The sequence below is a fragment of the Sturnus vulgaris genome, chromosome 33, assembly GCF_052056855.1.
Source record: "Sturnus vulgaris isolate bStuVul1 chromosome 33, bStuVul1.hap1, whole genome shotgun sequence".
In the NCBI taxonomy this organism is placed as follows: Eukaryota; Metazoa; Chordata; class Aves; order Passeriformes; family Sturnidae; genus Sturnus; species Sturnus vulgaris.
Genome location: NC_142275.1, coordinates 317,447 through 329,260, shown reverse-complemented (window position 1 = coordinate 329,260; position 11,814 = coordinate 317,447). Strand labels below are relative to the sequence as shown.

The 11,814-nt window shown below is 60.3% G+C and overlaps 3 protein-coding genes across 5 annotated transcripts in view; all 3 read right to left on the bottom strand.

The window, feature by feature from the left end:
• Nucleotides 1–125: 125 nt before the first annotated feature.
• CARM1 (coactivator associated arginine methyltransferase 1) lies at nt 126–6,386 on the bottom strand (the record flags this gene model as incomplete). The annotated part of the gene is given in 6 exon segments (XM_088154986.1): nt 126–302; nt 802–912; nt 1,959–2,063; nt 2,775–2,882; nt 2,954–3,080; nt 6,179–6,386. A coding segment is annotated over 1 exon segment (73 nt), but the record flags the coding sequence as incomplete, so codon positions are not given.
• Nucleotides 6,387–6,489: 103 nt separating this feature from the next.
• On the bottom strand, nt 6,490–9,314 carry LOC106863692 (uncharacterized). Its single transcript, XM_088154907.1, has 6 exons — nt 9,296–9,314; nt 7,996–8,403; nt 7,784–7,897; nt 7,583–7,666; nt 7,403–7,446; nt 6,490–7,302 (listed from the first exon to the last, which is right to left on the bottom strand). Exons 1-6 carry the CDS (start codon nt 9,312–9,314, stop codon nt 7,264–7,266), a joined length of 708 nt encoding a protein of 235 aa, XP_088011033.1. The 3' UTR covers nt 6,490–7,263.
• A 1,640-nt stretch (nt 9,315–10,954) lies between these two features.
• The window catches only part of DNM2 (dynamin 2), a 30,964-nt gene continuing 30,104 nt past the window's right edge, over nt 10,955–11,814 (bottom strand). For 2 of the 3 annotated variants that reach the window (XM_088154969.1, XM_088154971.1), the window contains one exon: nt 10,956–11,534. In XM_088154969.1, the coding sequence (XP_088011095.1) occupies nt 11,468–11,534 (67 nt within the window). In that variant the 3' untranslated portion in view covers nt 10,956–11,467. Of the gene's footprint in view, nt 11,535–11,814 lie in introns of all 3 variants that reach the window. The other variant, XM_088154970.1, reaches the window with a different exon arrangement.

Sequence of the window (11,814 nt, the reverse complement as noted above, 5' to 3'; positions counted from 1 at the left end):
TAACCCTGTCCCACACTCACCTGAGGGTTTCAGGTATTTCTTGGCGTGCAGGTGGACCCTGTCCCACACTCACCTGAGGGTTTCAGGTATTTCTTGGCGTGCAGGTGACCCTGTCCCACACTCACCTGAGGGTTTCAGGTATTTCTTGGCGTGCAGGTAACTCTCCAGCATGCGCTCATTGAACAGCATGTAGCCCATGGGCTCGGAGATGATGATGTCCACCTGCTCAGGTAAGGACACCTCCTCACCTTGCCCGGGATCACCACGATCCTCTCTGTCAGGTTGTTGCTTTTCACCAGAACCTGGGGGGGAAAAATGGGGAAAAAGGGTCAGGGGGTGTGGGGGATAAAGGGGAAAAAATGGGGGGAAAAATGGGGGGAAAAATGGGGGGAAAAATGGGGGGAAAAATGGGGGGAAAAAATGGGGGGAAAAATGGGGAAAGGGGTCAGGGGGTGGGGAGAAAAGAGGGGAGAGAAGAGAGAAATAAGGGGAGAAAATGAAGAGGAAAAATGCAAGGGGGAGAAAAATAAAATAATGCAAGGGGGGAAAATAAAATAATGCAAGGGGGGAAAAATAAAATTATACAAGGGGGGAAGATAAAATAATGCAAGGGGGGAAAATAAAATGCAACGGGGGAAAAGGGTCAGGGTGTGGGGGAAAAAAGGGGGGAAAAAAGGGGGGAAAAAAGGGGGGAAAAAAGGGGGAAAAAAAGGGGGAAAAAAAGGGGGAAAAAAAGGGGGAAAAAAAGGGGAAAAAGGGGAAATAAAGGAAATAAAAAGGGAAGAAAGGGGAAGCTGGCACCTCGGCGTGCTGGGCCATGGTGCTCGCCTCCACGGCGTAGATTTGCGGGCCCCGGCCTGGGCTGCGAAGAAGGAGAGGATCCCCCGAGCCACAGCCCACGTCCAGCACGATCTGAGGGGAAACACGGATGGGAGAGGCAGCAACGGCCGGCAACAGCCCGGGGAGCCCGGGTTTGAGCCCGGGTTTGAGCCCGGGTTTGATTGAGCCTGGGTTTGATCAACCCCGGATTTGTTTGATCCTGGGTGTGATCCTGGGTTTGATTGATCCCGGGTTTGATCGATCCCAGGTTTGATTAATCCCGGGTTATTTGATCCCGGGTTTGATCAATCCCGGATTGGTTTGATCACGGGTTCGATCCCGGGTTTGATCCCGGGTTTGACTGATCCTGTGTTTGAGCCCAGGTTTGATCCCAGGTTTGTTTCATCCCCTGATCCCGTGTTTGATCCCAGGTTTGATCCTGGGTGTGATCCCGGGTTGGTTTGATCCCTGTTTGATCCGGGTTTGATCTGGGTTTGATCCTGTGTTTGATCCCGGGTTTGATCTGGGTTTGATCCCGGGTTTGATCTGGGTTTGATCCCAGGTTTGATCCCGGGTTTAACACATTGTGGGGATGGGGCTGGCCAAGGACGCCCCAGGGATGGGAACAAAACCAAATTTCCAGCTCTGGGATGGAGCCAGACCCAAAATGAGGCTGTTTGACCCCAAAATGAGGATGGCTGGACCCCCAAAATTGAGCCAAAGCTTCCCAAAAAAATGTGGCAGATTCCCTAAAAGGTGAGGCAGGATTCCCACCTGGATCCTGCCCAAATCCCACCCAAATTCCCCTCCAAAATCCACGCCAGGCTCCCCTAAAACCAGGCCAAAAACTGAGCCAGATCTTCCCAAAACGAGCCGAGTTCCCCCAAAACCATCGGAATTTTTACCCAAAAAAACCAAAGCCCCAAAAATTACCTGAATCCCCCCCACAAAAAAAACCCCAAAATGACCTGAAATCCCTCCAAAAAATCCCCCCAAATGACCCGAAATCCCACCCAAAAAACCCCAAAATGACCCGAAATCCCCCCAAAAAACCCAAAATGACCCGAAATCCCCCAAAATGACCCGAAATGCCCCAAATCCCCCCAAAAAAGCCCCAGAAGGAGCTGCCAGCCCCACACCTTGTCCTTGAAGTCGCTGTGGTTCTGCAGGATCGCCCTCTGGTACGTCCCCGTGCGCACGTAATCCTGCATCATGTTCTGCTGCTGCGACAGGTACCCGTAAAACTGCCGGACACACGCACAGGTGAGCACAGGGTGAGCACAGGTGAGCCCCACAGGGACCCACAGAACTGCCACAACACACGCACAGGTGAGCACAGGTGAGCCCTGGAACCCCCCTGGGGGGGAGAAACTGCCCCACAGGAATGGGAACTGCCCCACAGGAACACACCAGGAGCAGGAATTTTCCCCCTCAGGAGCAGGAATTGCCCCCTCAGGAACCCCTCAAGAGCAGGAACTGCTCCCCCAGGAATCCCCCAGCCCCAGGAATTGCCCCCAGGAGCAGGAATCGCCCCCCCCAGGAGCAGGAATGGCCCCCCAGCCCCAGGAATGGCCCCCAGGAGCAGGAATGGCCCCCCCAGAGCAGGAGTCGCCCCCCCAGCCCCAGGAGTCGCCCCCCCAGCCCCAGGAGTCGCCCCCCCAGCCCCAGAATGGCCCCCCCCCAGCCCAGGAATCGCCCCCCCAGCCCCAGGAGTCGCCCCCCCAGCCCCAGGAATCGCCCCCCCAGCCCCAGGAATCGCCCCCCCAGGAGCAGGAATTGCCCCCCAGCCCCCAGGAGTCGCCCCCCCCAGCCCCAGGATTTGCCCCCCAGCCCCAGGAGTCGCCCCCCCCCCAGCCCCAGGAGTCGCCCCCCCAGCCCCAGGAATTGCCCCCCCAGCCCCAGGAATCGCCCCCCAGGAGCAGGAATTGCCCCCCAGCCCCAGGAATGGCCCCCACCTGGAAGTACTGCACGGCCCGAGGACTCCTCGGTGCGCTCGCTGAACACGGAGCGCTCGGTGTTGTGGCCCCGGCAGTTCTTGAGGATGTTGTAGAAGGAGCAGAAATCTGGGGATGCAGGCCGGGGGTTACCGGGGGTCCCGGGGGTCCCGGGGGGGGCGCGGGGGGGGCTCTGGTACCGGTGGGGGTCCCCGAATTGCAGCAGCACGCTGTTACAGCCCAGGGTGATGATGAAGGATTGCTTCCCCACGCGGCTGCACTCGGTGTCCCGCGACACGGAGCACTTGAACACGCACAGGTCCTCCGCTGCACACCGGACACACAGACACACGGACAGACAGACAGGGGGACAGGGACAGACAGACAGGGGGACAGACAGACAGACAGGGGACAATGGGGACAGACAGACACACAGACAGACGGACAGACAGGGGGACAGGGGACAGACAGACAGATAGACAGGGGGACAGACAGGGGACAATGAGGACACACAGACAGACGGACAGGGGGACAGGGACGGACAGACACACAGACAGGGGGACAGGGGACAATGGGACACACAGACAGACGGACAGGGGGACAGACAGACAGACAGACGGACAGGGGCACACAGACAGACGGACAGGGGGACAATGGGGACACACACACACACGGACAGACAGGGACAGACAGACGGACAGGGGGACAGACAGACAGCGGGACAATGGGGACACACAGGGGGACAATGGGGACAGACACACAGACAGACAGACAGACACGGGGACAATGGGGACAGACACACAGACAGGGGGACAATGGGGACACACACACAGACAGACAGACAGGGACAGACAGACAGACACGGACAGACAGGGACAAGACAGGGACAATCGCGACAGACAGGGGGACAGGGGACAGACGGACGGACAGACAGGGGACGGACACGGGGACAGGGGGACAGGGACAGACGGGGACATTGGGGACAATGGGGACAGACAGACAGACAGGGGACAGGGGGACATTGGGGACAGACAAACACAGGGACATTGGGGACAGACAGGGGGACAGACATGGGGACATTAGGGAAATTGGGGACAGGGGGACATGGGGGAAATGGGGAAGGGAAATTGGGGAAATGAGGACATGGGGATTGGGGAGAGGGGAAATTGGGAATGGAACATGGGGATGGGAAATGGGGAAATTGGGGAAATGGGGACAGGGGGACGGGGGGACATTGGGGACATCATGGGGAATGGGAAATTGGAGAAATGGGAACAGGAAGGGGGAAATGGAAATGGAAAAATGGGAAATGGGGACGGGAATGGAGAAATGGGAATTGGGAATGGGGGAATTGGAAAAAGAACAGGGAAATTGGGAATGGGGAATTGGGAACGGGGGGAAAAATGGGGGAAACGGGGGAAGGGGAAAAAATCAGGAATGGGGGAAATGGGAGAGAGAAAAAATGGGAATAAGGGGGAAAAATTGGGAACGAGAAGGGACAAATTGGGGATGAAAAAATGGGAATGAAGGGGGGGAAATGAGAGAGGGGAAAAATCGGGAATGAGGGGGAGAAATGGGAACGGGGAGGGGAAAAAATCGGGAACGGGGAGGGGAAAACGAGACAGGAGGGAAAACGGGGCGGGACGAAAGGGAAAAGGGAGGAGACAGAGAAAAAAAAAATGAGGTGAGCACGAGGCCAAACCCCCGCCCCAATCCCGGTTCCGAACCCTCCCAACAGAGCACAATTAACCTAATTAACCTCTAATTACAGCGGGGGAGCGCTCCTGAAAGCGGAGCCCTGGGGGGGGGGGAGGAAGGAGCCGGAATTTCGGTCAGGAATGAGAATTTTTGGGATGGAAGGGATGGGGATGGAGGGGCCCCGGGATTTGGGAATGACCCCGGGAATTATCCCGGAGGAACCGGGAACGGAGCGGGAGAGGAGGGGGGAGGAACCGAGCCGCTCTCATTCCTCCCACAAAAAATAATAAAAAAATATAATAATGACAAAAAAAAACCCAAAAAAATTCCCGTTTTTCCCGGAGCGGCCACGCGGGCGCGGGAAGTTGCGGGATGGAGCAAGAACAAACACCTGCACCGAGAGCCGGGAATTCCGGCTCTTTGTGACCCCGTTTCCAAATTAAAAAAAAAAATAAAAAAATTAAAAAATATAAAAGGAGCGGCAGATGTTGGGGGCAGATGTTCGGGCAGATGTTCCCTAAAAATCCTCCCCCGCCCGGGGCTCCCGGCACACAAAGGCTGAGCTGGAAAAGCTCCGGGATGGGGCAGCGCCGTGCCTCAGTTTCCCTCACCGCTATCAACGAGGCCGCGCGCTCATTAGCGTTAATTATCCCCGCTCATTAATTAGAGAAAGGCGGAGGGTCGGGGGTCGCACCCCCCTCCCCCTTTTCCCCCAATAATCGGGATGAGGAGGAGCCCGAAAAATTAAAAAAAAAAAATAATAAAAGCACAAAGCGCCGGGTTTGGAGAAAGAAAAAAAAATAAAATTAAAAAAAAATAAAAATATTTTAAAAGCGAAGGAAAAGCCGCAGACAAAGAGGAATCGGCGCCGCCGCCCCCCTGGAATTCGGGGGAGCCCCCGGGACGGGGGGGGGGGTCACGGAATTGGGGCCGTTTGGGGCAAAAGTGGGAACGAGGGGAGGGGGGCACGGGAATCAACTTTCGGCACCTTCCAAAAAATACCGGGGGACCCCCCCGGGACCCCCCAAAAGTACCGGGAATTTAAAATCCCCCCCCCTGAACCCCTCGGTGACCCCTGAACCCCCAAAACCCCGACAGCCCCCAAAGTTTAAATCTCATTATTTAAACCCCCCCGAGCCCCTCTCTGATCCTCCAACCCCTCCTGCACCCCTAAAACCCCCAGAGCCCCCCCAAATGTGCCCCCAACCCCCCTGATCTCCCCCATCCCAAAACACCGCACCCCAGAGACCCCTCAGGGACCCCCCTGAACCCCACAGAGCCCTCAGGGCTCCCCAACCCCTCAGGCCCCCCCCCCCAATCACCACAGACCCCTCAGGGCCCCCCCATCCCCTCAGAGCCCCCCCCTCACCCCACAAACCCCTCAGGGCCCCTTCCCGACCCCCCCCATCCCCTCAGGGCCCCCCAGCTCCCCACAGACCCCTCAGGGCCCTCAGAGCCCCCCCCCCTCACCCCACAAACCCCTCAGGGCCCTCAGAGCCCCCCCCTCACCCCACAAACCCCTCAGGGCCCCTTCCCGACCCCCCCTCACCCCAGAGCCCCCTCAAGGCCCCCTCCCCATCCCCAGAGCCCCCTCAGGGCCCCTTCCCAGCCCCTCCCTCCCCCTCTGACCCCTCAGGGCCCCTCCCCCATCCCCTCAGACCCCCTCAGCCCCCTCCCCCCGCCGGGCCCCCCGCCCCTCGCGGGCCGCCCCCTCCCCGCGCACTCACGGCCGTAGAGGGCGATGGCGGCGCTGTCGGGGCCGGTGCGGACCTCGAGGCGCAGCGGCTGCTGCTCCTGGTGCCGCTGGATCTCCCCGTTCGCGTCCCCGACCGTGAGGAGCCGCACGCCGGGGAACACCGACACCGCGGCCATCTTGGACCGCGCCGCGCCCCGCCCACCGCGGCCCCGCCCACCGCGGGCCCGCCCCCAGCGGGACACGCCCCTGGATGGACACGCCCCTCACTAAAGACACGCCCCCCGAACGGAAAAGGGCCACGCCCCCTTCTGGACAGGCCACGCCCACAAGGGAAGGGGGAGGGAGGGGTGCGCCCCCTGGCGGAGAGAGGGGAGCGGGACACCGGGAATGGGAAACGGGAACGGGAATGGGAAACGGGAATGGGACATTGGGAATGGGACATTGGGAAATGGGAATGGGACACCGGTAATAGGACACAAGGAATGGGAACGGGACACTGGGAATGGGAATGGGACACTGGGAATGGGAACGGGACACTGGGAATGGGAATGGGACAATGGGAATGGGACATTGGGAGATTGGGAGTGGGAATGGGAATAGGACATTGAGAATGGGAAACGGGAATGGGAATGGGAAAGGGGAGTGGGACACAGAGATACTGGGAATGGGACACTGGCAATGGGACACAGGGAATGGGACACGGGAATGGGACACGGGGATACTGGGATACTGGGAATGGAAACGGGACACAGGGATACTGGGAATGGGACACCAGTAATAGGACACTGGGAATGGGAACGGGACACTGGGAATTGGAACAGGACACCAGTACCAGGACACTGGGAATGGGACACCGGGAACGGGAACGGGACGCCGGGAATGGGAACGGGACGCCGGGAATCAGACCCAGCACTGGGAACCGTCACCACCACTGGCACCGGCGCCGGGATCCCGGGAACGCGGCAGCGCCGGACACAAACCCCAAAACTTTATTGGCAACACCGGGGGAGGGGGGGGGGGCTCCGGTAACCGGAGCCAGGGCCGGCCTCGATCCGCGGGGACACCGGGACACGCTCCGGGCGGGGGGGAGTACAGAACCGGGACCCCCAGGACCCCTCACGGGGACAGCGACGGCGTGGGAGCCATGGGGAGGCTCTGCCGAGACAGGAGGGACACGGGGGTGGATTTTGGGGGGACGGGGAGGGGGATTGAGGGGTCTGGGGTTGGATTTGAGGGTCACGGGGTCCGGCCTTACCGGGGCTGGGACCGTGTGGTTCTGTCCACGGCGCCGCTGGAGGCCTGTGAGGAACAGAACCGGTGACACCGGGGGCCAGGACACCCCAGCAGGGCGGGATGGGGGTCCCTGGGCACTGAGATCCCTGGAATTCCGAGTTCTGGACCCCCTGGAATTCCCGGTTCCGGGCCCCTCTCCCACCTCTCCAGCCCGCGGCCGCAGCCCCCAGCAGCAGCAAGCCCAGGACGGCGGCACCGAGTGAGACCGGCAGGAGCCAGGAAGGATCTGGAAGGGAGAGAGGACAGGGGGGCATCACCGGGATCCAGCACCGGGATTCAGAACCGGGATCCAGAACCAGGAGCCGTGAGCGGCTCAGGGATCAGCCCAGGGTGGTGCCGGTACCGTTCCCGTTCCCGTTCCCGTTCCCGTTGCCGTTCCCGTTCCGCAGGGTCCCGGCGGTGCCCGGGGCTCCCGTGGCGGTGACATCGCTGGGCTGACACTCGGCATCGCCCAAACCTGGGGAGAAAAAAAAAACAACTCCGGATTTGGCTGCGGGACAGCCCCGGGATGGGTGGGACGGGGAATCCCCCCCGGGATGAGCCCCCCACACCCACCCGAGCTGCCGGTGCCGCGGCTCAGCTCCGACTCCAGCCAGGCGCTGCCGTTGTGGCTCCGGTACCGGCACCGGGAGCACCGGGCGGCTCCGGGCAGGGAGAACTCGACCCAGTGCTCGTCGGGAGCGGCCGGGATGCTCCGAACCAGGATGGCCGGGATTCCCTGGAAAAGCTCAAAGGTGCTCCCCGAGAAACGTCGAGGGGCCAGGCAGCGGATCCGGGGGGGCCCCGGCTCCGGGGGGAGCTGGAGCAGCAACGGGGCCGGGAGGAGCCTCTGGGGTGGGCGTGGGGCGGTGCCGGGAACCGCGGGAATCCTGGCGGGAACCCCGGGAATCCTGGCGGGAACCCCGGGAATCCTGGCGGGAATCCTGGCGGGAATCCTGGCCAGACTCGTGGCCTGCCTGGCTCAAACACGAGGGAAACGCCGCAGCCACGAGGAGCAGCAACTCCAACCTCATCCTCCTCCTTCTCCTCCTCCTCCTGGAGCTCCCCGGGAATGAGGGATGAGCCGGGATGTGCCGGAAAAGCCGGAATGTTCCACGCGGGGGTTCAGGAAGCAGGAAGGAAGCGACTGCTGGGCCCCAGGAAATTGAGTTTTTCATCCGTTGCGCAAAAATGTTCTTTTTTTTGTTTTGTTGTTGGTTGGGTTTTTTTTTTTTCACCCGAAGCTCCGAGCTCGGGATGGGGAAATGCGGCTCCTCCAGGGGGGAACGGATTTCTGTGGCTGGCACTTGAGATCTTCACATGAAAGGGATGGAGGAAAGGACCCTGGACACCCAGATCTGCCCCAGGGACTCCAAAATCTACCTCAAGACCCCCCCAAATCTGCCCTGAAATACCTCAAATCTGCTCCCCACCCCCAAATCAGCCCCAAACGTCTCCAGGCCCGCACCTGAACTGCAAATCTGCCCCCAAATCTGCCCCCAAATCCCCCAAATCTGCCCCCAAATCTGACCCCAAATCTGCCCCCAACCCTGCCCGGGCTGTGCATTGTGAGACCTCGCCGGCTCCGCCAGGCGGCGCCCGAGAACCGCGGGGATGCGGAGGGGGCGGAGCTAAGATGGCTCTGACCAATCAGAGCTCAGAGCGCCGCTGAGGGAGCAGCCAATGAGCGCAGGGGGAGGCTGGGACAGGAGAGGACCCCGAGCCTGGGGCGGCCTCGGCGCCGCCTGAAAAAATCCGGGATCAAAGAACGGGATCAAACAAACACCGGGATCAAACACCGGGATCAAACACCGGGATCAAACACCGGGATCCGCCGCCTGCTCAGCAACCGGGATCCGTCCGCGGCATCGCTCACCGGGATCCGCCACCGGCATCGCCATCAGGCGGGGTCCCCGCGTCCCCTCCCGCCTCAGGCGGCGCCGCGGGCAGCCCTGGGGGGGCCTCCCTGAGCGGCGTCGCGCGGTGATGGCGCCGCCCGGAGCCCGGCGGATCCCGCGGGGTTTTGATCCCAAATTTTCCCCAATTCCCGGGTTTCGCAGGCGGGGCCGTTGTCGTGAATCCCGCCCGGGATTGGGGTGAAACCCCCCGGGATTGGGGGGGGGGTCAGTGAGGGATGAACCCCGCGGCTCCCCCTTCCCGGGCGGAGCGATTAAATTTATTAAACTTTGGCATTTTTTTAATCATTATCCACAAAATTCCGGGAGCAGGACAGGGATGGATCCCAGTGGGAATGGGGGGAGCCGCGCCATAAAATCCCCAAATCCCCCAAAGGTGAAGAACGAGGCCGAACCCCCCCCCCTCCAGAATTCCACACATCTTTTTTTTTTTTTTTTTTTTCCCTTTATTCGGATTTTTTTTTTTTGCCGGTTTTTAGTTCATTAATGGGACGCGGAGCGGAGGCACTTCGGGGGGACCCCCGGGGGGGGCCGGAGCCGCCCCCCCCAAAACCGCCCCCGGCTCGTTAATGGATTAATTGGCCCCCCCGAGCCGGGGGGTCGTTAAGGCACCGGGGCCGGGGGGGTTTGGAAAAATCCACATTATTGCTGGGCCGGGGCTTTTTTTTTTTTTTTTTTTTTTTTTTTTTTTTTCCTGGTTTGTTTTGTTGCTTTTTTTTTTTTTTTTTTTTGGTGGTTTTTTTTTTCCCCTCCTTTTTTTTTTTTTTTTTTTTTTTTCCTTTTTTTTTTTTTATACAATTAATACAAGTCTGTAAAAATATTTACAACCTCGGCTCCCGGCCGGAGCCGGTGGAGTGGGATTGGGAAAAAAGAGGGGAGGGGGTGAGGAAAGGGGGAGACGCTTCCAGAGCAAACCCCCCCTCTCCCCCTGCCCCGGGGGGGGTCGCAGCTTCCTCCTCCTCCTCCTCTTCCTCGGGGTTACTCCCGAGAGGAAATTCCTGAGGTTCTCACGGAATTGAATTCGTTAGTGAATCCCTCTGGGAATTCCAGTATTTTTCCCCAGCTCTAAAAACCCCCGAAGTTCTCAAAAAAAACCAAAAAAAAAAAAACAAAAAAAAAACCCAAACCAAAAAAAAAAAAAAAAAGACCCCTGGGATTGGGGGAGGATCCCCGAATCCCGCGGTTTTTTAGGGAATATATTAATACAAAATTTCCGGGAGGAGGAGGAGGAGGAGGAGGAGGAGGAGGAGGAAGGCAGAGGGGCGAGGATCCGAGCCCCAGCCCCCGGGAATTCTGACAAAGTGCAATGTTCCCCACCCCGAACATTCCCGAACATTCCCGAACATTCCCGAACGTTCCCGGCCGGGAGGGGCCCGGGGGGAGCACCGGGATCAGCCCCGGGGCTGCCAGGATCAGCTGCTGGGACCAGCCCTGGAGCTGCCACGGCCGGGACCGGGACCGGGACCGGGACCGGGATCAACCCCGGGATTAACCCCAGGATTGGGATCGGGGCCAGGACCGGGACCGGGACCGGGATCAACCCCGGGACCGGGACTGGGATCGGGATCAGCCCCGGGATTAACCCCAGGATTGGGATCGGGGCCAGGACCGGGACCGGGACCGGGACCGGGACCGGGATCAACCCCGGGACCGGGACTGGGATCCAGATCAGCCCCGGGATGAACCCCAGGATTTGGATCCAGATCAGCCCCGGGATTGGATCAGCCCCGGAGCTGCCGGGATCGGGATCAGCTCGGGATGGGGGCTGGGATCAACCCCAGGATCGGGACTGGGATCAGCTTTAGGATCGGATCAGCCCCAGGATCAGTGCTGGGGTTGGGATCGGTCTCAGGAACAGCCCGGGATCAACCCCGGGATTGGGGCTGGGATTGGGATCAGCCCCGGGATCGGCCCCAGGATCCGTGGCCAGGCTCGGGGTTGGTTTTTTCCCCCCAGGGTGGGGTTGGATCCCAGTTGGATCCCATAGATCCCAGCTCTATCCCAGCAGGATCCCAGTGATCCCAGCAGTCTCCCAGCAGTCTCCCAGCTGTATCCCAGTGATCCCAGCAGTCTCCCAGCAGGCTCCCAGTGATCCCAGCAGGCTCCCAGCAATCCCAGCTGCAGGCCCCGGGTCAGTCCAGCAGGGAGGGCTCGGCAGGCCGGATGATGGTTGGGCGGTTCGGGGCTGCCGGGGGTCTCCTGTGGGGGGGGGGGGGGAGAGTCTGGCAGGGCCTGGGGGACCCTCGGGACCCCAAGAATTCCCAGAGGGGCCCTGGTGTGACCCCAGTGTGACCCCAGACAATCCCAGTGTGACCCCAGTGGATCCCAGTGTGACCCCACACAATCCCAGTGTATCCCAGTGTGACCCCAGTGTGACCCCAGACAATCCCAGTGTATCCCAGTGTGACCCCACGCAATCCCAGTGTATCCCAGTGTGACCCCAGACAATCCCAGTGTATCCCAGTGTGACTCCAGTGTG